This window comes from Zingiber officinale, chromosome 5B (genome assembly GCF_018446385.1).
Source record: "Zingiber officinale cultivar Zhangliang chromosome 5B, Zo_v1.1, whole genome shotgun sequence".
Taxonomy (NCBI): Eukaryota; Viridiplantae; Streptophyta; class Magnoliopsida; order Zingiberales; family Zingiberaceae; genus Zingiber; species Zingiber officinale.
In genome coordinates, this window is record NC_055995.1 from 135308868 (window position 1) to 135336698 (window position 27831).

General features: G+C 34.8%; 1 protein-coding gene and 1 pseudogene across 1 annotated transcript in view; one reads left to right on the plus strand and one right to left on the minus strand.

Annotated features, from left to right (window-relative positions):
- LOC121986167 (callose synthase 3-like) overlaps positions 1 to 27831 on the plus strand; it is a 126307-nt gene that overhangs the window by 40481 nt on the left and 57995 nt on the right. The window contains exons 11-20 of the mRNA XM_042539991.1: positions 3382 to 3519; positions 3594 to 3670; positions 3749 to 3842; positions 12678 to 12800; positions 12905 to 13016; positions 16615 to 16949; positions 17035 to 17087; positions 17189 to 17249; positions 17402 to 17483; positions 25296 to 25298. Coding sequence (XP_042395925.1) covers positions 3382 to 3519; positions 3594 to 3670; positions 3749 to 3842; positions 12678 to 12800; positions 12905 to 13016; positions 16615 to 16949; positions 17035 to 17087; positions 17189 to 17249; positions 17402 to 17483; positions 25296 to 25298 — 1078 coding nt within the window. The remainder of the gene's footprint in view (positions 1 to 3381; positions 3520 to 3593; positions 3671 to 3748; positions 3843 to 12677; positions 12801 to 12904; positions 13017 to 16614; positions 16950 to 17034; positions 17088 to 17188; positions 17250 to 17401; positions 17484 to 25295; positions 25299 to 27831) is intronic.
- Positions 24265 to 25278, minus strand: LOC121986165 (annotated as a pseudogene).

Genomic DNA, 27831 nt, shown 5'->3' on the forward strand with positions numbered 1-27831 from the left:
TATGTTGATAAAAGATCCACCACATGTTTCTATGTATATCAACCTTGTAATATGGAAAACTAAAAACTAGGCAAAACATAAGGATATAACAGATACTAATTGTGAGATAGTGTGTATAAAATTCCTTCTCGACATCCTTAACATTAACATTAAAAACTAGTGGATATGTATTATGATTATCTCAACAATCTACATTGCAAATAATCTATTGTTCCACAAATGCACAAACATATTGGATTAAAATAACACTTTAATCATGATGCAAACATGTTTGAGAATATTAGCACGCCATGCTTCCCAAAGAAAGAATAGATACAGATAGCCTACTCTTATATTTGAGTTTAGTTTCCTCATCTTCTTTATAAATAGGTGGATTATTATCCCATGTAGAACATAATAAAATTTATCAAGTTTTCTTTCTTATAGATTTATACTGATGCAGAAGATGGAACTCTATATGGTTCAATATTCCATTTTAGAACATAATAAAAAATATCAAGTTTTCTCTTTATAGTTTCATTCAGATGTATGATGAAACTCTATATGATTTGATATTTGTGTTGAAAGTGGTTGGGAATACAATCAAAGTCTCACATTGAAAAGAAATAAAAAAGATCATGAGCTTAAAAGAGATGAAGATATTTCCATTGGTATGAGGTCGGCAGAGCCCAAAGACAAAACCATGAGGATTTTGGCATAAAGTGGATAATATCATACTATTGTGGAAATATGTGAATTTTTTTAGACACAACAAATGGTATCAGAGCCATGGTCCAGACCAGATGTCATGTGGGGTGATCTTGTATGAAGTTGAGAGAGGTCCGAGCAGGTCAGGGTGATCGGATGTTTGTTGGAGGCCTGAAGCAGGTCAGGATGATTGGATGCTTGCGGGGAGGTCACAAGCAAGTCATGGTGATTGGATACTTGCAGGGAGGTTCAGAGTAGGTCAAAAGTGAATGCTTACGGGGAAGCCCGGACCATGAGAGTAATGGTAGTCCTTTGTTTGAGAAGAGGATTGGTGTGAATATAATCAAAGTTCCATAAATAAAAGAAATGGAAAAGATCATGAGTTTAAAAGGATGGAGATTTCTCCATTGGTATGAGGTCTTTTGGGTAGAGCTCAAAAATAAAATCATGAGAGCTTAGGCCCAAAGTGAACACTATCATACCATTTGTGGAGATATGTGAATTCTTTTGGATATAACAAAAGTGTAATGGAGTAATCAATAATTTACTAAAACTGAGTGAATTAAAGATTAATAATGAAATGGGTATAGTGCTTCAGAGTTAGAAAGGGCTAATGTTTTATTGGATGAAGGGAAGAAATGCTGACAACTTGTAACTATTGTAACTCGTAACTGATATAGAAAAAATACTATTAGAGCAAATAGATACTAATCAGTTGACTTGAGGTTTTGACGTATGACGAAGGTTTTTAAGTTAATTATTATGTAATCTAATCTGCATTCCAAATATGTAGGTGTAGGAAAGTTTGACAAGGCAAACAAAGTCTAGATGGGTCTGTAGGATTAGAAATTTGAAAGTCAAAGTCCTGTCTAGATGGGTCAATAAGGCTAAATATTTGGTTGACGAAGTTTTGATGGATTAGTAGGGCCAAACATTTGGTAGACGAAATCTAGATTGGTTAATGCGGTAAGACATTTTGTAGACAAGTCCAGATGGATCAGAGAGACATTTAGCAGAAGTTTAGATGGGTCAGTAGGGATACACATTTGGCAAGCGAAGTCCAAATGAGTCAACGGACCAAATATTTGGCAGCTAAGAAGTACCCATAGGTCAAACAAATTAGATACCCAACAGAATTTAAAGAAAATCCATAACAAGGTTTTCTGATTCAGAAGGCAGTGTTGATCACTCATAACATGTTTTATGCTTTTTTGGCTTAATTCATGAAAATTTCATTTTTTTGGGCGACTAGAAGAGTTTTATTGTAGTTTCAGACGACCACAATATAGATTTGAGTGACCGAATAATCTAGTTAGTATAGAATTTAGTCTAAGAGATGGCATGACAACAATAAGCTGATCTGGGTGATTGCAAAGAATATCTAGGCGACAGGAAAGACAGCGTGGAATGCATCTCTTATTTGGATGAAGTCATTTTAGGCGATCAGAATGCTTTAGCATGACTGGAAGTATGATACGGGCCACCGGATAGTTGATAATAGATGAATAACTGTCGTTCAGATAACACGAGACATAAAAAACAACAACAATAATAGTTGAATATGCTCCAGGCTTTGCTAAAGTTCGCTTCGTTCATCTAGAAGATCTCTATAGGCAACTCAATGCGGTTTTCAATATGCTCCAAGCCATGCTAAAGCTCATTTCGTTCGTCTAGAAGATCTCTATAGGCATCACAATGTGGCGACAACTCGGAATTTCAGTGTTCATTATTTCCATAAGCTGTTCATATCATTATTAGCCTGTCTTATTTTGTCTTGTGCAAATTGCTTCTTGATTATTTGTGAGCCAAATTATTTTTTGTAAAAAGGTTTCTCCTCCTTTGAAATATATTTCAGAAAAGAGAAAATATAGTGGGTTTTGATGAAGGTTGATTCTCCTAACAAATCATTAGGCCACTGAGTAGAAACCTGGAAGTTACTGAACCATGTAAAATTCACTGTGTCACTTAGTTCTTTTTTTTGCTATTATTTTTCATATTTAAACTCATTTTTATAAATTAGATTAATTAAAATCAACAATTAACATTTCGCTGCATATTGAATTAGTGAGTTATTTTCAAAATATATAATTTTTTAAAAATTCTATTCAGTCCTCCTTAATGATCTTACAAAATATATAATTTTAAAAAAATGCTATTCAGTCCCCCTTAATGATTATTTGTTAGCCAAATTATTTTTTGTAAACAGATTTCTCCTCCTTTGAAGTATATTTCAGAAAAGAGAAAATATAGTGGGTTTTGATGAAGATTGATTCTCCTAACAAATCATTAGGCCATTGAGAAGGAACCTGGAAGTTACTGAACCATGTAAAATTCACTGTGTCACTTAGTTCTTTTTTTTTTTTTTTGCTATTATCTTCATATTTAAACTCATTTTTATAAATTAGATTAATTAAAATCAATAATTAACCTTTTGCTGCATATTTGAATTAGTGAGTTATTTTCAAAATATATAATTTTTTTAAAATGCTACTCAGTCCCCCTTAAGGATCTTACAAATACATGTACTTGTATTGCCTGAAAAGGGCGACAGCAGCATTGCCTTGGGCAGAATGAGAAAAGACTATCAGTAGACAGTAGGTTTTGACCTTTGGACTCTAGTTTATATCTTAGCATGGTATCCCTGTACTTTAAGAGCTGCAACTTTAAATCTTTCTTTTTTATCCCCTTTGTCAGATGGCCTTTGAACTATATGGAATGTTAGCTGGGAATACAAGCTCAGTGACAGGTGAAAATTTAAAGCCAGCATATGGTGGTGATAAAGAAGCATTTTTGAAAAAAGTTGTAACTCCAATTTATCAAACAATAGCAAAGGTACTAATTGCAGCTTCATCAGTTAAATCTCTTTCCTATTTGGTTAATCTGGATTTTTGATTGTTATAATACAGGAGGCTGAGAGAAGCAAGAGAGATAAATCAAAACATTCACACTGGCGGAATTATGATGATTTGAATGAATATTTTTGGTAATTCTAATATGCAAATGCAGGATATGTAATATACACTTTATTAACATTTCTAATTATTTATAATTTTTATTGTAGGTCTATAGACTGTTTTCGATTAGGATGGCCTATGAGAGCTGAAGCTGATTTTTTTTGTCAGCCACCACAACCTTTCATGTACAAAAAGGATGAAGTAAATCCTAAAGTGTCTTTTGCCGTTAGTGAATCTAGTTAGATGTGTTTATGACCTTTTAGCCTTTTCTTTTGTGAAGACTTTCATTTGGTTTCCACAAGTCGATATTTTATTGGTTGTCATTCATCTATTATGTTTTATTTTTGTCATTTTTAGTTTAATTTACTTGAACAATTTCTATACTCTTATTTCATAACTTCTAATCTTTTGCTACTGGGGAATATTTTGAGATGTCTATAATCTGATTTAGTCAGAGTTAGATATCATTGTGTTTGGGTGGCTTGCCAGGTATTAGAGTACTGCAAAATAGTTAGATATGACATTGAGAAGATGTTGAATCACTAAAACATACTTTGGTATTGTTGCTAATTGTTAATTTGTTTTTTTGAGAATTGTATTCCCTTTCCTCTTTATTCTATGAATAATGCATTTTTGTGTTGATGAGATGAATACATTGTAGAGCTATAATCAGAGGATCAAACTATTTGATTCCCTATAGAAATTTTGATTTTTACTGTGTCACGACCTGAATAGTTTCATAGCAAACTATCTTATGCATGATGGTGCTCTTGGTGGTGTTTTGGTATACATGGTGGCAAAAGGCGAATACGCTTGCCCCTAGCGCCCCCGCCAACCCGTCCCAGGGCCAACACGGAGGAGGTAAATCATGGGCGGCTACTAGCCTTTGGAATAGTGATTAGCACATAAGGGAGACATTTATCTTGACTTTGTCGAGATTCAAACCCCAGACCTTATGGTGACAACACCTCATGCGCTAGCCACTAGACCCATCCGAGGGGACGTGTTTTGGTATACATGATTTAATAAAAGGAGGCTTAGTAGTCACTTGTTTTGTATGCCATCAACATAAAGTGGTGACTGAAACTGAGACTTCGTTGGCTACAATTTATTGCATACAGATAATTTATGAGGCAGTTCTATCTCTGTCCATTCAATGGAGGGTGATTGAAGTCTTAGTGAGCATCTAAATTACTTATAAAAAATGTTAACATACAACAAAATGATGTACTTGGGTACATGCATATAGCCCTAGGGATTGCTTGTTTCTGTTGAATAATGGAATACTGCAGACTCAACTTAATATTATTTAATTGTTGTTCTAAAGTTCCTACTTATTTAGTGATATTGAGAATGTGAAACAGTTGCCCTCTATTGTATGCTCAGTTGAAATAATAATCAGTGATTGTCTTTAAAAGGTTTGCAGAGCTACCAGGTCATTGTTATCCTGACATACCAAACAAGGGAGGTTTTATTATTCCTTTGTTTGGTATGCCATACAACACGAAGTGGTGATCTAAACTAAGATCATTTTCGGTCTAATTTGTTACATTTACATATGGATTATTTATGAGGTGGTTTTATCCATTCAATATTCTTTGTTTAGACAGTAACCTCTGCTTGAGGATGATCGAAGTCTCAACAAACATCTATTTTGAAATTAGCGTCCAGAAATTTTAACAAACAATGAGGATGATGTACAAGCACATGCATTGCGCCCTAGTGCTTTGTTTTCTCTGTTGTATAAGTGTGTGTGGAAGACTGCGAACTTAACTTAAGATTATTTAAGTAAATTGTTGCTCTAATGATCATACATATTTGACAACATTGAGAATGTGAAAACAATTTCCTTCTATAGTATGCCCAACTGAATTAGTAACCAGGGAGTGTCTATAAACAGTTTACAGAGTTAACAGGCTTGTGCTATCCTGATAGTTAGAATGACTTTGAGCTCTGTATACTGAAATATGGTTTCATGGCATCGGAAAGTTTGATTTAGTAAAATGGCTTTTGTAATCAGTAAAGGAGTCAATGGGCATCAGTTTGGTGGTATTAATCCTATGTCATTCGAGATTAATAGACCATTCACATAGTATGGCCTAGTTTGATCTCTCCCTTGATTTTTTGCTAATTGATATTTTGTAATCTCCTCCAATTGGTTGAAAAAATATTATAATTTGCCTCTTGGGACCAATATATAACAAAATAGATATACAATTCAGTATAAGATGATGCATTGTAATTGTAGTATCTGAAACCATTTATTTAATTAAGCGGATTTATTGGGTTAAATTGCAATTTAATTAGAATTCGGATTTATTTAATTAAAGAGATTTATTGGATTAATTGTAATTTAATTAAAATTCAGAATTATTTAATCAAAGGGATTTTTTTGATTAATTAAGAATTTATTAATTTAAATAGATGGAGTTAGTTAGATTTAATTAATTAAGTTAGTTTACATTTATGGAATCCGGCTTAAGAAGGGTCCGATGAACCTTATCAAAACAAAAGATGTTTGAGAATCTGGCTTAAGAAGGGTCCGATGAACCTTACCAAAGCAGAGGGGTTTGGGAATCCGATTAAGAAGGGTCTAGGAAGCTTATCTAAGGAATTAATTAACTTCATGTATGAGACGGTGGTATGATCTGGGGACACACACCCGGGGAGCACGCCAAACCATGAAGGCTTATGGCCATGCTTATGTTCATGTTCATGTTTATGTTATGTGTGTTGATGTTTATGCCTATGCTTATATACATGATTATGATTATGTTTATGATTATGATTGTGCCTATGTTTGAGTTATGCTCATGATAGGTGTATATATGATCATGTTTATGCTCATCCCTAGTATGTATGCTTATGACATGCAAGTATGCTTATGATTATGTTTATTCTCATGCTTAAATCTATTTACATGTTTATGCTTACGTTTACGTTATTCTGCTTATGTCGACGCTTATGCTTATGTTCATGTCTATGAGATGCCAGGAGTCAAGTCCTAAATTACCTAGCATGTGTCCCTTAGTACACTAGATTATATGCGCTAACTATTGCATAACACAGTTTTAATATGCTGAGTCTCTTGACTCACATATTTTAATTTTTTTAGATAATGGGACGAATAAGACAGGAGACATTAACCAGTGAGTCACTCGGAACAATGACAATACAACCTAAAGACCTTCCAGTTTAGCTTCAGGTGTTTTCTTTGAAGAATAAATTTTGAACTGTATGACTGATACCAAAGGTCGCTAGTAATTTATGTTTTAAGAGTTATGTATATATCTTAGTTGAATTGAAAACTCATTATGGAAGTATGTGCAAGTGACATCTGCAGTTATATATATAAATGGAAAAACAAACTAGAGACGTCAGTATGATGAATTAACTCAGTTATGCCAGTCCCAAGCTTGAATAAAGGAGGAGGGTTGCGTTAGGTTACCAACCAGCGCTAAACTAAGATAAATATTCAATAAATGGATCCATTAAACTATTGTGCTAATTCTAGGTTGTTCTTTGGAAGGAACACATTGCAGGGTCCGATTGTAACGTCTTGACAAGGACCGCTACATTTCCAGAACTTAGGTGTAATGTTAAATATTCAAGAGTTCATGTTGTAGGGTTCGATTGTAATGTATCGGTAAGGACCGCTACATCTCCATAAGAATTTAGGTGTAGTGTTAATTAGACAAGAGTTGTTACACTTTGGTTGGATAAGAACAAATATTATAGGAAAACTAATAGTATAAGATATGGAATATGGAACATATGAACTTTCACTTGTAAATCAATGGAGGAAGTAGATGCGATGATTAATATTTTGTGTGTATAAGAGGCAAAATAGGCAAACGAGAAGGCAAAGATGATAGAGAACTCAGGTTTTAAGTTACGATACATTGAAAAAAGTAAAACAAGAAATGAAGTGAGTATTATTGTAGATAGTTCGTTAAAGGATGAAGTTGGAGTAGTTAGAAAGAGGGATAGAATTATAACTTTCAAGATAGTAGTGGTGAAAAAAATTATGAACATAATTAGCATATATGCACCTAAGTATGATTAGATGAAGATAACAAATTATGGGACGACCTAGATAAAGTATTACAAAATTTTCCGCCAAATGAAATGATTTTAATAAGAGACAATTTAAATGAGCATGCTGGAGTGAAAAATGAGAAATATAAGAGGGTGGATGAGGATAATGGGTTTGGAATAATAAATGAAGAAGGGAAAACTATATTAGATTTTGCGATAGCATATGACTTTGTACTAGCTAATATATTTTTTAAGAAAAGAGAATACTTGGTGATGTTCAAAAGTGAGAATAATAAATCGCAAATTGTCTTTTTTATGTTTAGAAAAAGGGATAGAAAGATTGGTAAAGATTGCAATGTTAACTACTCAACATAGGTTAGTAGTGTTGGATCGCCTCAAGTATGTATTAATAAAAGGAAAATATACACGACTCCTATAATTAAGAGGTGTAAGTTGAAGGATGAGAAGCAAAACATATTTAATGAAAAGATAGGAGTATAAGAATTAGGAGAAATAAACGGTGACTCTAATACGACATGGGATAAGATGATATCAAAGTTGAAAATAGTTGTCAAGAGTGTATTCGGTGAGTCAAAGGGATATGCACCACAAAATAAGAAATTTGGTGGTCGATTGAGAAAGTACAAGAGAAAGTTAATGAAAACGAACAATCTATAAGGAATTATATATTTGTATGAATGAGGAGAACTTAGAAAAACATACAATAGTCACTAAACAGGCTAAGGAATGAAGCAAAGAATGAAACATTAAACAATTATATTGAAAATTGGATATAAAAGAAGGGGAATGAAACATTTATATAATAACTAAAGTGAGAGAAAGATAAGAGATCTTATTCAAATAAGATGTATTAAAGATGAATGCAATAGATACTAGTAAATGATGGAGAAATAAAAGAGTGGTGGAAGAGGTATTTTCATAACTTTTTAATGAAGGTTTAGGCGACCAACTTGACTTAGGTAATTTAAGTAGGTTAAATGAGTTTAAAGATTTAAAATTTTATTGTAGAATTAAACTTTAGAAGTAGAACAAGCTTTAAATGAGATGTAACATGGAAACTTGTTGGACTAGATTATATTCCGATAGAGGTATGAAAGTTCCTAGGGAAATAAGGTATTGAATGACTTACAAAATTATTTAAAATGATATTGAAAATAAAAAAAATATTTGATCGATAGATGGTAAATACTCTAATTCTCTTATATAAGAACAAAGAAGACGTACAAAATTGTGCAAACTATAGAGTTATTAAATTAACGAGTCATACCATGAAATTTTGGAAAAGAGTAATAGAAAAAAGATTAAGGAGATCACGATGATTGAAAATCAATTTGGGTTCATGTTTGGAAGGTTGACAATAGAAGCTATATATTTTCTCAGATAATTAATTGAAAAGTATATGGAGCAAAAATAATATCTACATATGATATTCATTAACTTATAAAAATCTTATGATAGAGTTTTAGGAGAAATTATATGGAAAATTCTAGAAAAGTGGGGTATTAGCGAAACATATATTAACTAATTAAGGATATGCACGAGGATATAACGGCCAGAGTGAAGACTTCAAGTAGGTTAACTGAAACATTTCCAATAAAGATAAGGTTATATCAAGGATCAATTCTAAGTTGCTATCTTTTTTTCTCTAATCATGGACAAACTCACTATACACATTTAAGATACGGTATCGCGGTGCATGTTGTTTGCATATGATATTGTTTTGATAGATGTGAAGGAGTAAATGCTAAATTAAATTCTTGGCGGGAAATACTAGAAATGAAAGGTTTTAGGCCTAGTAGAGTTCTAACAGAATATATGAAATTTAAGTTTAGCAATATCAGACGTAATAAGATAATTGTTAAAATAGGAAATGATGAGTTGTATAGAACTACTAGCTTTAAGTATTAAAATCATTTTTACAAAACAATGGAGGGGTTGAAATGGAGAGCGTCAGGTGTTTTATGTGATCGTAAAGTTTCTCTAAAACTTAAAAGGAATTTCTATAAAACGACAGTTAGATCTGCTATGCTATATGACGCTGAATGTTGGACTATCACTTGAGCATATGAGCAAAAAATGAGAGTTACAGAGATGAAGATGTTGAGGTCGACATACGAGGATGAACAAAATAAGAAATGAGAGCATTAGGGAAAAAGTTAGAGATGCATCTATTGAGAAAAAGCTTTGAGAGGCATATTTAAGATGGTACGGACATGTAGACGGCCAATAAATATTCTGGTTAGATTATGTGAAACTATGACAAATACACATATCAAACAGGGAAGAGAGACTAAAAAAGACTTGATTAGTAACGATAAATTAAAATAAAATTTATTTAAGTATAGATGATGATATAGTAGAGGATAGAGTCCATTGACGTAGAAGGATCCATATAACCGACCCACTTAGTGGGATAATGTTTGGTTGTTTTATTGTTATTGGTATGGTTCGTTTATCAATAATTCTTCTAGTTTCTTAATTGCATTATCATTATGAGGAAATAACTTTAAGTGTGAACTGTATTTTTAGGATGCTAGATGCATCTAGATATTTAATTATTGGTATGATTTGTCATAAAAAATTCTACCAGCTTCTTTTAATTGCATCATCATTATGGAGAAATAACTTTAGTTGGGACTTGCTATTTGGTTCATGTGGTAAACTGATAATTGTGTAATGGTTTCCCCTCAGGTTATGTTCATGAACTTTATTCTGGTTATATACGTGTGGCCCATAAATTTTTTTATTGATTGATAACTGGTTTCTATTTGGTGTGCTTTTTGTTAGAAAACAAATAGGACCTTGTGCTGCATATATGTAGGGTCAAAGTGACAATCTTTTATCTACCTGCTTTTTTCATGTCTCTTGCTTTCTATCCATGAGTTCAAATCATGAGAAAATCTAACAATTAAGCTTTGCTATTGAACATGGACACCATCTATCTTGTTATCTGAATTTTAAGTTAGAAGAAACTTCTATCTAGTTATCTAGTTTTCAAGTTAAATTAATTTTGTAAAAACAAATCAAATTCAAAATCAACCTATGTGCTTCTAAATGAAGAGTGCAGAATTATATCTATATATTGAAGGACATGTTTTGGTGAATTGGGATGTGCTGCCACATGGAACTTTCTATGGCCTGCATTTCATTGGTTGCTTAAATTGTATTGCCTGCTACGTTGATCTGTTCCTCTAAAATCAGAAACATGTGTGGACAGAAGGATGAAGAAATAGGACATTGAGGAGGCAAAGGGACGACATTTTTCATCGTCATGTTTCTGCTCACCCTCAACCTGATCCGTCACAGCCTTTTCCCTTTTGCACATTGCCTATCTCCTCTGCCCTGGCACTTGCACCCCTGGCAAGTAATTATATAGCTCCATGTTCTTTCCTCTCTGGATTGGAGACCCACTCTGACTAATAGACACCTGAATGAGCTAAGGCTGTGAAGGAGATCTTGCAGACACCACCTCTATCAGTGTGAATGCTTGCCGAGGTACCACATGATGAAGTTGCCTATGAATGAGCTGAGAAGGTAAGAATATCATTCAGGCTCTGAAGTTGCTGGTGACCACAAGATGAAGTTGCAGACTCCACCCACCCACCACTACACACACACACACACAATGAAGTCATCGGTGAATATCAGGAAGGATATTATCTAGTCCCTGAAATTGCTGGTGAACTTCACAATGAGGTTGCTTATTTCTCTCTTCCTCAGCTGATTTGATCTTGTGGCCTCTACCTTGTTCTCAAGTCTTGCCAGTACTGCTTTTGCATAATCTCTAGCTTCTTCTTCAATGTTGTCACCAAACTATTTGACCCTTTGCTACCTGACTCATTTCTTGCACACCTTTGAGGTGGCTAACGGTCATCCATGCTTGCAGTCTAGCTGCTCAGTTTGCCTCAGTGCCATTTTGCGTTTGCTTCCCGCATAAATAAGTAGGATCGGTAGTAACAATACATGATGGTGACTTAAGGAAACACTAAATAAGCAGTCAAGACATCATGGATTCTATTGGGATTACACCAAACAATTCATACTTCTTTAATTTTATTTCATTGAATAAGGTAGTTAAATAACTGAAAGTGGAACAAATTGGATAAATAATTAATTCTGATCAAAATTAGAATTAGTACCAATTTTTACATTGATAATTTTTTACTATTTTTCTCACAATTTTTTATATTCAATATTAAATTGAAATGTAGTGTGCTAATCTAAATTAGCATAATTAATTTCATCATCAAAGTAACCAATTTAATTAAGTTTTAGGGTAATGTTATTTAATTATAGTTGATATGTAAGCTGTTGCAAAAAAGGTTTTTAGTATGCATTTTTTATATTCATGTAAAGGTACTGATGTAGTTCAAATGGTTATAGTTATAACTATGAATGGTTCAATATGTATTCATGGGCGATTGATCCCTTTAAAAGGGTGATTGCATCTACATGCCTTTTTGCTTGAGATAACAAGTTTGTTGCTAACTTTTTTGAACTTTTATCATAATCTATTTGTGTATTTACTCAGTTCTATTATTTATAAAATGTTTGACTTATTTAAAATTTAGGGTTCTTTAGTTATAGAATTAGTAAATTCATGGGGTGATCTAATTTTCTACTCTAATAATTATTGTGAGCATTTTGCCACTCACACCATCACTGCTGCTGGCTAGTTTTTTTAATGCTGCTCGCTTCTCCATATTGTTAGCTTTGTTATTCTCAAATCTCTTTCCTGGTGAGAATTTTAAATTAAATAGTGTCATTTTATCATTTTTCTATTATGATCAATTTTTTATCATGTCATAACTTTTCATATATTCTACTTGTGAAAGTTCAAGATTGTTCTAGCTTATGAATGCCTTTGGAAATATTGCTGACATGCTTAAGGGATTTTGTTGAACCATATCTTTAATGTTATCTCGATAAGCAAACATGAATCATGAAGTTTATGCGGAGTTTCATGTCTGGTTTCAGGATAACAAACAATCAAGCTCAGATCGGTGGATTGGAAAAATTAATTTTGTTGAGATACGCTCATTCTGGCATATTTTTCGAAGTTTTGATAGAATGTGGATCTTCTTTATCTTATGTCTGCAGGTGCATGTTGCTTACTGTTAGACTTCATCTAGCTAGTTATATGCTTATACACATATCTTATTTTCTTATCTATTATTTACGTTATCTGCATTTCTGTTTTAAAGGCCATGATTATAATTGCATGGAATGGTGGCTCAAGTGCCATCTTTGATGGTGAAGTGGTTAGGAAGGTTTTAAGCATATTCATAACTGCTGCAATCCTAAAGCTGGGCCAAGGTTTGACTGTTCAAAAATTATTTATGCTCTCTAAATCCTTTTTTAATTAAATGTTTATTAATATGAATGTCATGTTTTCTTTTGTGTTTTATTATATTTTTTGCATCATGATTTACTAAAATCAGTTTTGGGTACATTTTCTATGTTTATGGTGTGCAATGGTCCTATAATATGACTTAGTGGATCAATGGATTTGTTATCTACACTAGGGCAATGTTTTACGATAGAAGTGTATTCCTGAGGGAACTTAACCCATGTAACATATTTGACACTCAACTTTTCCTCAGTTTGAATGAAATTTAGTATACATTATTAGTGCATTGTGGTTAGTGGGTAGGTCATTGAATGAAATTTAGAAGTGCCAATATCTTAAGGGTTTGAATGATAGTTTGAAAGTCTTGGTTGTAACTTGAATAGGATGTTTGTTTTTGTTGAGGTTTTCACAAAAAAATGCAATTGAATCTTTTTCTTGGTTCAATGGTTCTCCTTCACCTACCTCAGATGCATCACAAGATAATTTAAATGCTTTAGAGAGGTCAGCACTTCTAAAAAATAGCATCTTAGCTATCCTTCTATTTATCCCAAAAGGTGGCAAAGGCAGGTTTAGACCATTGAAACTTTGCTTTCTTTAGCAACTTCATTTAGGGAGCTATCATAATATTGATTCCTTAATGAAGCGTCTATAGAATGTCACAAAACTGTGAAGATTTGATCATCTGAAGGGTATTTGGTTTAATCTAGTCCTTGTTATCTTTAATTTCCCTAGATGTGTCGAAGTGTTCTCTTCAGATTTGGTAAATCTGAGGAAAGAAGCTAGGGTTGTGAAAAGGAGTACTTCAAATTGCCAAACAAACTTTTCTATCCTATGGATCTATAGGATGAGGCATATGTGTTTCGTGTAGGTATCATGTGCGTCACTGTAGATCAAGGTGTACTGAAATTATAAAGGGTTCCAAGGCTTGGTTTATCACCCTCATGAATGAGGTACTTGGGGTGTTTAAATGAAGAGTATGACTAGCCATTCCTACAGTTCATCCTGCACCTTAAAAACAGGATTCCACTAATGTTCAATCCTGATCAAAATCTAGTGATATCCACTACACAATCAATCTTAAAGAACAATTAAAATCTCAGCAAAGCCGTGTGACCATACCCTCTCTAGGGCTTTCGGTCGGGCAGTAGACCCATCACGATTGACTTTATTTGTAGACACTCATTTGCACCCAATTATTTTTTTCTCTACAGATGACTAGGGTTCTAAGTACCATTGTCATCTAGAGCATTCATCTCTTTAATCATAGCATTACACCAACTAACATGAGATAGAATTTCATGAATGATGACGATAAGTGTGATTATAAGACACAAAAGGATAAGTACATTTACCTTTACCTTGAGAAGAGCAATTGGTAGGTCATTACTTGAAACTGGATCCCAAGAAGAAGAAGTTGGCGCAGGACATGGATTAGGAGGAATATGTTGCCAAAAAAAAACTTGCTGTATGGGAGGCTTAACAAGAACATATTCAATAAGGTCTGAAATAGAGGATGTGATCGTATAGAATAACAACTCATCATCCTCCCTTGGCGAGGGCGATTGGTAGAGGAAAAAAGGTGTGGTTTCAAAAAAAAGTGATATCAGTGGACCCCAAATACTTGCTAAGATTAGGACAGTAACTTCTATATCCTTTTTGAACCCAAGAATACTCAAGAAAAACACACTTCAAAAGTTTTTAATCAAGTTTTATGACTTGAGGATGAATATCTGGAACAAAGCTAGCACACCTAAATGTTCTAGGTTCAATAGGAAGAAGTGATTTATTTGGAAAGAGAACGTGATAAGGAGTCTCAGCATGAATCAACGATGGCATACAATTAATTAGAAAACAAGTTGTGGAAACTACATCTACCCAAAACTGTTTAGGAACTTGCATTTGAAATAATAAGCTCTTGCAGTTTCAAGGTGTCTATTCTTTCTCTCTGCAATCCCATTTTGAGATGGTGTGTCTACACATGGTCTTGTTGAGTCATATAAATTTGAAAAGTTTCCATTAAGTATTCCGTGTGTTATCACTTTGCAATATTTGTACAGAAACAGTAAATTGAGATTTAATCTCAGCAAAAAAGGGAGAAAAATGAAAGAATAACTTAGAACGATTTTTCATTAAATATAACCATGTTATACAAGAATAGTCATCTACAAAAGTAGCAAAATTCTTAAACCCAGTTTGTGATATAATAGGATAAGGTCTCTAAACATCTAAATGAATTAATTCAAAAGGAGCACTAGCTTAGTTGTTTACTCTTGGACTTGAACTAAGACGATGATATTTAGCAAATTGACATGATTCACAATCTAATGGGAATAAATTATAAAATTAGGGACAAAATTTCTTCAATACTGGGAGTGAATGATAACCCAACTGACAATGTGTTTCAAATGGGGTGATTATTCCAGTATAGGCTATGGACTTTAGTACCTATGCATCAAGGGTGTATAGGTCCCCAAACTTATGTCCTTTATCAATAATCTTCTTTGCCGTAAATTTTGAAAAAGATAATAATCTAGAAAAAATGAGACATAACAGTTAAAAGTACTGGTGAATTTGCTTACAGAAATTAAATTAAAAGACAATTAAGAGAGAGAGTGTAATTGAATTGTAGGTGTTGGAGTAATTATGCCAGACCGAAGAACATAAAAGGTTGACCCATCTGTTAAAGTAACAGTATAAGCATAATCAATGACCCATTTGGAAGATGAGGAAGAAGACATGTATTTGGTTTACCTGACTCGACGATGGTAGTAATTGGTGTGGATGAAGATTTTAACGATTCTTGGCGCCGAGAGAATTGACATATTTATCAGTAGAGTTCATGATAAACTTCTTCTCAGCCATATCGCCAAAGAGCAACAAGAAAAAAAAAACTGAGAACTAAATCTGAAATACTAAAGAAATTCTGAACCTGTTGCACAAAAAGGTGACACTCTTGAGCTGATGTTTACTCAACCAGGTTTACAAAGATGTTGTAAGGAGTAGGGCGACCATAATAGTGACAACTGAAGAAATTTCCAATAATGAACATGCTTTCACATGCTAGCACGTGGGATTGGACTAGAAAACTCGTAACAACATGTTTGGCTCACACGTAGAGATTCTAACAATTGGAATTTGGGCGATGACAGATTGATGATTGAGGGTTCCTCCTTGGCCAGCGACGGCTAATGAAAGAGAAAAGGAGGCTAGGGGGGTTTGGAATGACGTTCTGATACCATGTTAAGAATTTCGGGAGAATTAAATATATTCTTTTTTTATTCGTCAATATCATACATATCTATAGAGAGTATTACTTAATCAGATCCCTATGATCATGGTAAATCATATCTTTATATTTTTCTATTTTTATTTATATAATCTTTTGTGATTTCTGGCTCTGTTCCACTTGGAAATTTTCAAGAGTTTTCCTTGTTTTGATTGTCTTGTAGATTCCTCCAACTTTTATCTATTTCTAGTGGTTGATAATAAATGTGAACAAGGCACAGCTCATTTGTCTTATATATTTTCCTGTTCTTCTAACTTTCTGTTGTTTTAATTTTGCAGCTGTGCTTGATGTAATCTTTAACTGGAAAGCAAGAAGAAGGATGTCTTATCTTGCTAAGCTGAGATATGTTTTGAAGGTTATTTCGGCAGCTGTATGGGTGATAATTTTACCAGTTACTTATGCTTACTCTTGGAGAAATCCTACTGGCTTAGCAAGGGCAATTAAAGGTTGGCTCGGGGATGGTCAGAATCAGCCTTCGCTCTACATTTTGGCACTTGTCCTTTATCTATTGCCAAATATGCTTGCTATATTGTTATTCCTATTCCCGTTTCTGAGACGGTTTCTTGAGCGTTCAAATTATAAAATTGTTACTCTTTTAATGTGGTGGTCTCAGGTAATTACTGTTTTTTGAAGTCATTATTTCTCCATTGTTATTTTAGTTATAGGAATATGAGAAGTTTCTTTTTTAATTATTGCAGCCTCATCTATATGTGGGAAGAGGGATGCATGAAAGCTCATGGTCACTTTTCAAGTATGTACATCTGTTTTCTTTTGCCATTATAGCACTGGTTTTTTACTAGTATACATGCCACCTTATTTTGACATGCGTCATTTTGCTATTTTTTTAAAAAGATATACGGTGTTCTGGGTGCTTCTTATATCTACAAAGTTGGCCTTCAGTTTCTATATTGAGGTAAACTTGTCTTTTGAAAGATCACCATAAAGTCATTTTTCTTCAAGTTGCGCACAAACTTGACTGTTGAACTGATTTTTGCTAATTTTTTTCATGAGTCAAATATGCACATAATCCTGTGGTGTCATTCCAAGTTATTTTCTTTAATATAGATCAATCCTCTTGTGAAACCAACAAAAGATATCATGAGTCAGCAAATAACAACTTACCAATGGCATGAATTTTTCCCACGAGGTATATACTCAGAAAGAAATGTTCTCTGCCCTCAAATTGCTTTTGATATGTTATGTTTTCGCTAAAACAGTGTTTGCTATCTGCAGCCAATAACAACATTGTTGCTGTGATTGTGCTTTGGGCTCCTATAGTTCTTGTATACTTCTTTATCCTGATTATGTTCAGCCTATATACCTATTTCTTTGCAGATTGATTTATTGATCTGATGCTCGTCACTTTAGGTTTATTTTATGGACACTCAGATCTGGTATTCTATATTTTCAACTTTGGTTGGAGGCATTTATGGAGCTTGCCTTCGTCTTGGAGAGGTTTACTATTCACACTATCATATTTTTTTAATGGTTGCTTTTAGTTGCAAGTGCTTTTTGGGTTCAGTTATTATGCTTATGCATTTCGAAATATTTATATATTATCAAAAAATTGAACCTAGTAAGCTGATCTTCAATTTTATTTTTATTCTGGGCCACATATATAGACTTCCTTTAACAATTATTTATTGGTACTTCATGTACTCTTATTTGTTGTTTCCCAAATTCTTCACTTTAGTCCATCATGTAGCTTATTTACATAAATAAAGACACGCTGTTATCTAAAAGAGTATTTTTTTGACTGGATATGATTGTTAAGAACAAGGTTAAAAAATAAAAATTACATAGATAACACTATGTATTTTAATTTTTTTGTTAGATTAGATTAAACAAATAATATGCTGCACTGAAACAGAGATTTGAAAAAGAATGAGAGATACATTCTAATAGTATATGAATAATATAAGAGAGGGGTGAACTACTAGGGATCGACACATAATTTACCCTTATATCTGAAACATATGCAATTTATGTGACAGTTAACATAGTTCTCGAGGGCCATTCCATCCTGGTGGTACTTTTTCTAACTTGCATAATTGCTTTTCCTTACCAAAACCATGGCCATTCTAGGTTGAGATTTCTGAATAAACTTAACACAGTAAAAATTGTCTGCCACCGTCATCCTGAAAAACCCGCTAGTGTAATACTTGATAAGTAAGCCTTGATCATGTACTTGAGAAACTTCTGGAGGCTATAAAGGACTACAAAAGGATTTTTGGACACATGTTTAGTATTTAGGTTGGTTTGATTGCTTTGGTTTTTTAGTTCACTAGAGTTGGTAAAGAGAAACAAAACTGAGACCAATTTTTTTTTTTATAAATTTTTCAAATCAAAACCAAAGCAGAAAACAAAATTGAGTTTTGGGTTGGAGTGCTCATCTGAGTTACTGAGTTATGAGGGATTTTAACTGGTTGCTAGATTTTCACCAAGTTGAATATTTGGGCTTCATTTTTCTTTTCTCTAATTCACACTTTGACCATTTAACATACTAATGTTCGAGCTATATTTTATTCTGCACAAGTTGTTCAGGCTAGATTTGGTTAAATCTAGCTTCTTCGTTGTTTTTCTTTCCAATTTATATTAACATATTCTCTCTATGAGGCCTGAATAAAAGTTCATTTCCACTTCTACTTTGAAATTCTTGTGGCCTCGTTTTGTAGATGTATCCCGACAATGTGCGGTTGACCGACTGCTTAATGCATATGCTGTATGCAAGCACATATGGGAATGTGTATGCATCTTTCAGAAATTATTAGTTCTGTTAACATTAATTCGACAATAAATGAGCTTACATCTTCTATATATCAATTTAGTCAACAAAGTAACAATACGAAATTGTATCTATCAATGAATTTAATCACCCTAAGCTATTTAAAGTCTCATATAAGATATTTCCCATTGATGTGAGAAATTCATAAGTGCACGATTGTCGTTAAGTAATAAAATATGAATCCCACAAGATGGTAAATCGAGTACTAGTCAAAATTACGAAGCAGACTATCTAGACAATCGAAAATCGCGAGAATCGTGAGAGAAAGAAAATGAATCAAGAAAGCAAGAGGAGTCTTAGGAGAGAATCACTTTTGGGAAACAATTCTAGGATTTTGATTTCACCATGATGTTTGGTAACACCCTAAATATTATTCTCTTTATTATCTCAATATTGATACGTATGAAGGTGGTCTATCCCGAGGTAACTAATATAGACTTTTTGAATAATACCAATGTGCCTACCCAAACGCGACACCCACTTTCAAGGTAGCCTCACTAAAGCGACTGCCTTCTTAGAGAGGTCCTACGGTCCTCTAAGTGCTATCCCTTACTTCGTGACATTGAATTGGGGTAAACCCATTAAGCTCTATGATAACCAATGATGAATTTGTGAGGTTTTGAACTACTTTCATGAACAACTCTCAAGTCTTGGTTCTTATGGGTTGGAGAGTTGGGTTCACTTTTTGTTCCTTCCTCTATCCCATGGGATATGAAAACACACGATTAGTATCATTATCATGTATGCACAATAAGGCTGGATCATGGATCAACAAATCATACGATAAAAGAAAGTTTAATTGATATAAAACAAGTGTTAACAAAATAATCGGGTTAACTCTCTCGTCCTAGAATTAAGAGTACTACTCCTTGGAGATGAAGTTACAATTAAAAGATGAGAAAGAAGATATTCTACAACTCAAAATCAAGGAAAAAAGGAGAAAAAAATGCTTAGTTGTGTGCCGATCGTCGTCTCTGGATGAGCTCCAAGCTGTATAATGGACGGAATCTTTGGTGGCTCCTTGGAAATGACTCTCCTAGGGTTGCTTGTCATAAGGGAACCCCCTTGATGGGGAGGGGAGAATCTCCTGATCTCTTCATGCCTTAAACAAGTGCCCCCTTGGTTCCTTTATAGTCTCTAAGAATACCAAAACTAACAATCTTTTCTAACAAATTGGGGGCATTTTCCTAGGATACAAAATTTCCATAAAATTAAGAGGCACCACTACATGTCCACGAAAATAATATTTTAGGGCCTAAAACATAGATGTTACGGGTTCCACCCTATACCAAATTGTAGATTTGGTAACGAACTTTGATTTGATAGGTTGTGGGCCCCATGGCTCAACTAGAGTCAAAAGTTATGCCCGTTTGAAGTTTGTTGAATTGTTTTCGTCTCGGGATAGCAATGAACACACCCTTGTCACCTAGCCCTATTTTTTTTATGCTTTGTAGAAAGTTGAAGTTCGAGTAGAACGTTGTTAATTAAGATAAAAATAATTCACCACTTTATTGAAAAGTAAGACATATTTATATTATTATATACAAACAAGGGATCTATGTTAAGGAAACTATAATTAGGCTAATTGACAAATTGACCTAATTAATATATATCTATTAACTAATTTGTATCAATAATATAATAACTAATATATATATATATACAAATAGGGTAACTAATATTTATATATATACAGGTAATACTCCTCCTCAAGTTGGAGCATAGATATTAATCATACCCAACTTGTTACAAAGATAATCAACTCGAACCCCATTTAAAACTTTTGTGAAGATGTTCCTAAGTTGTTCTCCAGTTTTCATATATTCGGTACAAATCAAGTTTTGTTTAAATTTTCTTACGAACAAAATGACAATTAATTTCAATGCGCTTAGTTCGCACATGAAACACAGGATTCGATGCAATATGAAGAGTAGCTTGGTTATCACACCATAGTTTAGCTGACACTGAAATTTTAAGTCCTCCTTCAGTCAAGAGTTGATATATCCATATTATTTTGCACTGGACCGTGACACAACGTTTTACTTTTTACCTTACATGAGACTAAATTTTCTCCAACAAAGATACAATAACTTGAAGTTGATCTTCTATTCATTTTAGAATCTACCGAATCTGTATATGAAAAACATTTAATATGAGCGTGCCCATAATTTTTATATATGACAGTAAGGTAATTCAACTTCCCAATCAACCTTCGGTATCTTTCAGGATGGTCAAATAGTTTTTCATCTCCTGTGAGACATGTTCTGAGTCATTGGAGTACTACAAAGCTTTGCTCCCAATTTTCCTATTTCAGTTAATAAGTCGAGGACATTTTCTCTGAGATAGAAATATACCTTTTTAACTGAGAACTTCATTACCCAAGAAATACTTTAGTACCCCCATGTCTTTTGTATGAAACCAAGTATGAATGAAAGATTTAAGAGATGATATTCCCATAGTATCATTTCCAATGTTAACAATATCATCTACATATGCAACTAATAGAATGATACTAGCTCTTGACTACTTGTAGAATACTGAATGGTTATACTTTTTTTTTATCATACCAAATTTTTCAATAATTTGACTAAATTTTCCAAACCAAGCATGAGGACTCTGTTTCAAACCATATAAAAATTTTCGTAGACGACAAACTTGCCCTGACTCCTTTGAGCAACAAAACCAGGAGGTTGCTCCATATACATCTACTCCTGAAGATCACCATCGATGTGGTGATGAAAGGGGGCCTCACTAGTGGGTCAAAGTAGAAGAAAAGCAGCGGACGTGGAGGTCAAAGTCAGAGCAATAAGGCCCCAGCCCAAAAAGCAAACCAACTGAGCGGCGCGTCGTATGTCGGGCCGGGCATGACCACTTGATCAACCTAAAGTGTGTCTGAACGGACACTCTGGGAAAGTCCGCGATTAAGGCCCATTGCTGAGTAACAACTCTATCGGACCGATACCCTCGTGCGGGAGACATGGCAACATATTATGTCCAGCATGCAAATCATATTTTAGAAGCTTCCAAGCTGTCATATCTGAGAGTTGCATTATTGTTTAAGGAATGGTATCAGAGACACTTTTTGACTTGTCTTTTCCTAAGATTCCTAGGAAAATGTGCCTATATCTTCAGATGCGTGCACGAACATTATAGTGACGCTATAAAAGGGGTTCCCATCTACAGAAGAAGGTATGCGCAACTTTGTTTTCTACATGCCTTAGTTACAGTTCTCCACTTTCCTACATCACTGAAGACTGACTTGAGCATCGGAGGGCCAACGCCGGGAACTTCTTCCCGACCCGGCATTGACGTTTTTGTGTTGTAGGATTGTGAGGAGTCTTCGTCACGTCAAACGAAATTGATGTAAAGCATTCTTAATATCAAGTTGATGTAAAGGCGCTAGCGGTCATTGAAATAAATAATCGAACAGATGCCAACTTTGTAATAGGAGAAACAGTGTCAGAATAATCCATCCTATAAATCTGAGCATATTCTTTAGCTACAAGACGTGCTTTTAATTTGGCAACTGACCCATCTAGATGTACTGAAACTGCGAATACCCATTTGCATCCAATAACCCGTTTCCTTGAAGGTAGATCAACCAAGTCCCAAGTGCCATTGTCATCTAAAGCATTCATTTCCTTTATCATTGCTTCTTTCCAATCAGGATTAAATATGATCTCACGCACATTTTTAGGAATAGAGACAGAATCAAGTGAAGCAATAAAAGAACAAGAGGAAGATGACAAGATGTTATAAGAAACAAAAGTAGGATAAGTATTGTCGTTCACCATTGTGTAATGCAATAGGAAGATCATCGCTTGGGACTCGGTGCAGGACATGAATCTAGAGGGTGACACATGGAGTATACTTGAATAACAGGAGGTTTGACAGGAGTCAATTCTGGGACTAGTGCGGAGGGTGATAAAGTGTCTTTCATGAATGTTAAAGTACCAATAAATCAGCATCCTCCCTTTGGTGAGTCAGAATTGGTGAGGATGGAAAATAAAGTGTCTTTCATGAATGTTATATCAATTGGGATAAGATATTTGTTAATACTGGGACAATAACACCTATAACCTTTTTGAAGATGAGAATAACAAAGGAAGATACACTTCAAAGACTTGTGATTTGATTTAGTGACATGTGGACGAACATCCTCAATAAAACAAGTGCTATCAAATATCCTAGGGTTACTAGGAAATAACGACTTATTAGGAAAAAGGATTTTGTAAGGGATCTCACCATAAAGAACAGAGGATGACATGCAGTTAATGAGAAAAGATGCTATAGACACTACATCAACTCAAAAAGGTTTGGGAACATTCATTTGAAATAAAAATGCCTGTGCGATTTCAAGAAGATGCCTATTTCTATGTTCAACTACACCATTTTGGGATGAAGTGTCAACATGAGGTTTTATGAAATATGCCATTTTAACCCATATACGGCTGGAATAAATAGGACATATAATCCTTAGCATTATCACTTCATAAATTACGGATGAATGTATTGAATTGAGTTTAATTTCAACATAAGACACAAAACAAAGAAAATTACTCAAAATGTTTTTTCATTGAATATAACTAGGTTACACGAGAGTAATCATCGACAAAAATAACAAAATATCTAAAACCAGATTTAAATAGAACAGGACAAGGACCCCAAATATCGGAATGAACTAATTCAAAAGGAATAGTAACACATTGATTTACTCTAGGACTTGAACTAAGACGGTCATGTTTTGCAAACGGGCACGACTCACAATCTAATGAAGACACCTTATCATATTGTGGATAAAGCTTTTTGAGCAAAGGTAGATATGGATGTCCCAATCTACAATGGGCCTCGAACGGAGAAGTGATACTTGAGCCAACAAAAGAATATGAGAGCGGTGTGTCAAGAATGTAAAGACCTCCAGACTCATATCCTTTACCAATAATCTTCTTCTTCAAAAGATTCTGAAATAAACAATGATTAGGAAAACATGAGATGCAACATTTAAGATTACGAGTTAGTTGACTGACAGAGAGCAAATTAAAGGATAAATTGGTAAATGTAAGATAGAGGATAGAGAAAGAAAAGGAGTAGGATTAATAGTGCTAGACTCACGAACAAGATAGAGACACATCAACTAAAGTAATGTTAGATTTGGACTAACAAGTAAAAAATAGACTAGAATTATCTGTCATATGATTTGTGGTACCATAATCAATCATCTATTTGGAAGAGGAGGAAAGAAGACATGCGTTTTGTTTACATGAATCAGCAATAGTAGTGATAAAGGAAGATGAAGACTTGAGTGATTCCTGATATTTTGAGAATTTGATAAATTCATCTGCAGAGATAAGGACCGATTTATTCGAGGCATCATTAGAGGGTGCAATATGGGCTATAAGTGGTTTTGCTAATTTTTATACGGTAATTTTCTACACTCAAACTTAGTATGACCCAACTTACGACAGTAGTTGCATATAATACTATCCGAATTTGGCGTTCGAGTTTCAAAGCCATGTGAGCCACCTCCTTTGTTTCCATTGTGACTAGTTGGTCTTCCAGGTACATATTTAGTATTGCAACTCACCAAAGCACCACTTAGTGAAATGAGTGCAGTATTTTCTGTACGAAAAATACGACTAAATACATCTTGTCAAGCAGAGACATCAGAACCAGAGAGGACTTGTGACTTAGTCTCGTTGGCGTTGTTGAACCTTCATATCAGGGCTAAAGGGCAAAAGCATATTAAACTCCTCATATGTCTTCTTGAATGCCATAAAATAATTGATGGGAGGTTGATCTTGTTTTTCCACACGATACTTTACAAACCTCATACATGCGAGAGAGATTTCATTTCCCAGAACACAGAAATTCCAAGTAATCCATTAGTTCTTTAATAAATTCATAATGATTGATCAAACCTTTTTTCTCACTAAATACAATTCTGAATCTGGAGGAACAATCGAGCATCTTCTCTAAGCCATGTCTGCTTTGAATCATCTTGAGGAGGGTTTAAATGACCATCTTTGTCAATACTTCGTAGATAAAGACGAACCATCTTACTCCAATTCAAATAGTTCAAATCATTTAGCTTATAGTTCGTGATTTTAGACATCACTGGTATCATATCTGTCACAAAAGAAGGCTTATTTTCAGCCATAAGATTTTATCCCAAAGGAAGTCAAATAAAAGAGGAAGGAAGACTTCTCTTATTCCTGCCGAAGAAAGTCCAAGATACCTCTATGGCTGCTAGAAGAGGAGAGCAATGAAACTTCTCTGTTTTCTGTAGTAAGAGGACCAAGACGTCAAGGAGAAGAGAGCAATGGCGGACGCTGCTAAGCAAGAAGAGAGCAGTGACAACTTTCGGAATTGTCAGCTTCTCTGGTTGCGCACGACGTCGGTGACCAGAGAAACTACAACCAGGGAGGGCAGTGACGACGACTGCTCGATGAGAACAGTGACCGCTGTTTCTCACTGGAGCTTTAGTCGTTGTAACTCTAAAGCCACCTGGAGATGTGGGCGGCGATCAAGCTTTGGTGAATGTTGACGTAGGTGGAGAGCACTTGTGCTTCCAGTCGAAGAAGTTGTGCTCGGCAAAGAACTTCTCGAAGGGATGTTCGATGAGGTGGAAGACGTTGGGACAAACGTTGGCAAACACCCTGTGTGATAGCTCGGTGAAGCGCATGAAGATAACGAAGTGGCTGACCAGAAAGTTAGTGGAGACGCCAAGGTAGCGGGCGAGAGCGACCTGGCGCAGAAGACTGTCGGGTTGGTGTGTAGGTGTATGAGGCGAATGAACAAGGGAAGAAGGGGTGGCGGTGGCCGACTTTGTTGAACGCGAACAGATCTGCAGGTTCCAGATGATAACGCCCAGAACGCAACACTAAAATAAAATTGCCAAAGAAAGGATCAGAGTGGTGTGGCAGAGAGGCCGGTGGAAGGCAGCACCGTCGAGAGAAGGAAGAGGAGCCCAGACTGCGCTGTCGAGAGAAGGAAGAGAGTCGGTGGCCGTCAAGAGAAGGAAGAGAGTCGGTGGCCGTTGAGAGGAGGAAATGAATCGGTGGGAGGCGACTTCCTAATTTTGACACGGAGAGAAGAAAACAAAGCAGCGATGACAATAAGGGGTGACGCGGATGGAACCCTAATTTTACATTGATATCATGTTAATTAAGATAAAAAGAATCCATCACTTTATTGAAAAGTAAGACATATTTATATACAAATAAGGGGGTTATTTTAAGGAAACTATAATTAGGCTAATTGACAAATTAGCCTAATTAACATATATCTATCAATTTATTTGTACCAATAATATGATAACTCATATATATATATATATATATATATATATATATATATATATATATATATATATAGTAACTAATATTTATATATATACTGATAATAGTTGTAAAGTTGTTATTGTGGGTGGTTTTCTTAAAACAATGTCTGTTTTAAGGTTGGGGTGGTTAGATATTTGGTTCAGGGTGATTAGGGATTGTTTTTCGTTTAGAGAGAGAGACTAGGTTAGGAGATAGGGTACCTTGTTTATCTTCCCTACAACTTCCTTTGTTTATCTTCCAGGGAACCTCACGTATACAGGATCTCACTGTTGAATCGTTGCCCTAACTATTTCATAAGACTTCGGGTAGTAAACCCTTCTTACTTAGCTTGCACAGGAGATATTTGGCGAATATTTCAGTTATTCCTGACATAATTGCTGTTTATCCATTGATTACTTAGAAAAGGACCGAGGAAGAGGGGAAAGAGCAAGGAGTAGGTGGGAGTAACAAGGTAGAGCCCTCCTGACCAAGTCAGGGAGTTTAGTTCACCATATGAACAAAGTTCCTTTATTTATCATAGAAATTTACAAGGAACTAAAATAAAACAAACAAGCTGAAATAAAACTGGTAAAATAGCACGCAGAGATTTACATATAGATATGCTTACATAAGGAGATTACATAAGGAAACTTACATAAGGGAAACTTACAAGAGAACTAAACAGAAACTGCTCACATTGAGATTGAAATTTACAAGAGAACTAAACAGAAACTGCTCGCACTGAGACTGAAACTTACAAGAGAATTAAACATAAACTGCCCGCACTGAGACTGAAACTAAGACAACTTGTACGCTGCTTCTAGGAGGATGCCTTCCATTGGAGGTTTGGAAGACCTTTTATAGGAAGAAAAGGAGGTTGCTTGAGGGGGAAGGAAAGGAGATTGTTTCCGTAGGAAGATATGCTTGCTGATGATTTGAGAAGAGAGATAAGAGAGGGGTCTGGAAAGAGGAGAGCTATAGGTGATAGATGGGTGATTAGAAGAGAGGGATCTGGCAAGAGGAGAGAAGTATGTGACAGGTGGGTAAAACAAAACATCATGGATGCCGTTTTTATGAGTGGGTTGAGGTACCATGGTATTGTAGGTAGTGGAGATAATGTCAGGCGTGAAGTAGTGGTAAGTTTGTAGGTTTATATGTCTACTGAGTAGAAATGTTTGGTGCTGCAGTCTACTGTGTAGAAATGTTTGCTACTGGAGTGAGGCCAGGATTCCGTCATATTCTCTAAGTTGTGTTCCCATGTTGAATCTAAGGAAGGAGCTTGAGAGCTGGTAGCCTGAGTTGCAGACCTAGTACGGTAGAGTGCTTCCTGTATACTCTAGCAGAAAGGGTTGAACATGCTAAGCATTTTTTGCCGAGTTGTTCAATTTTCC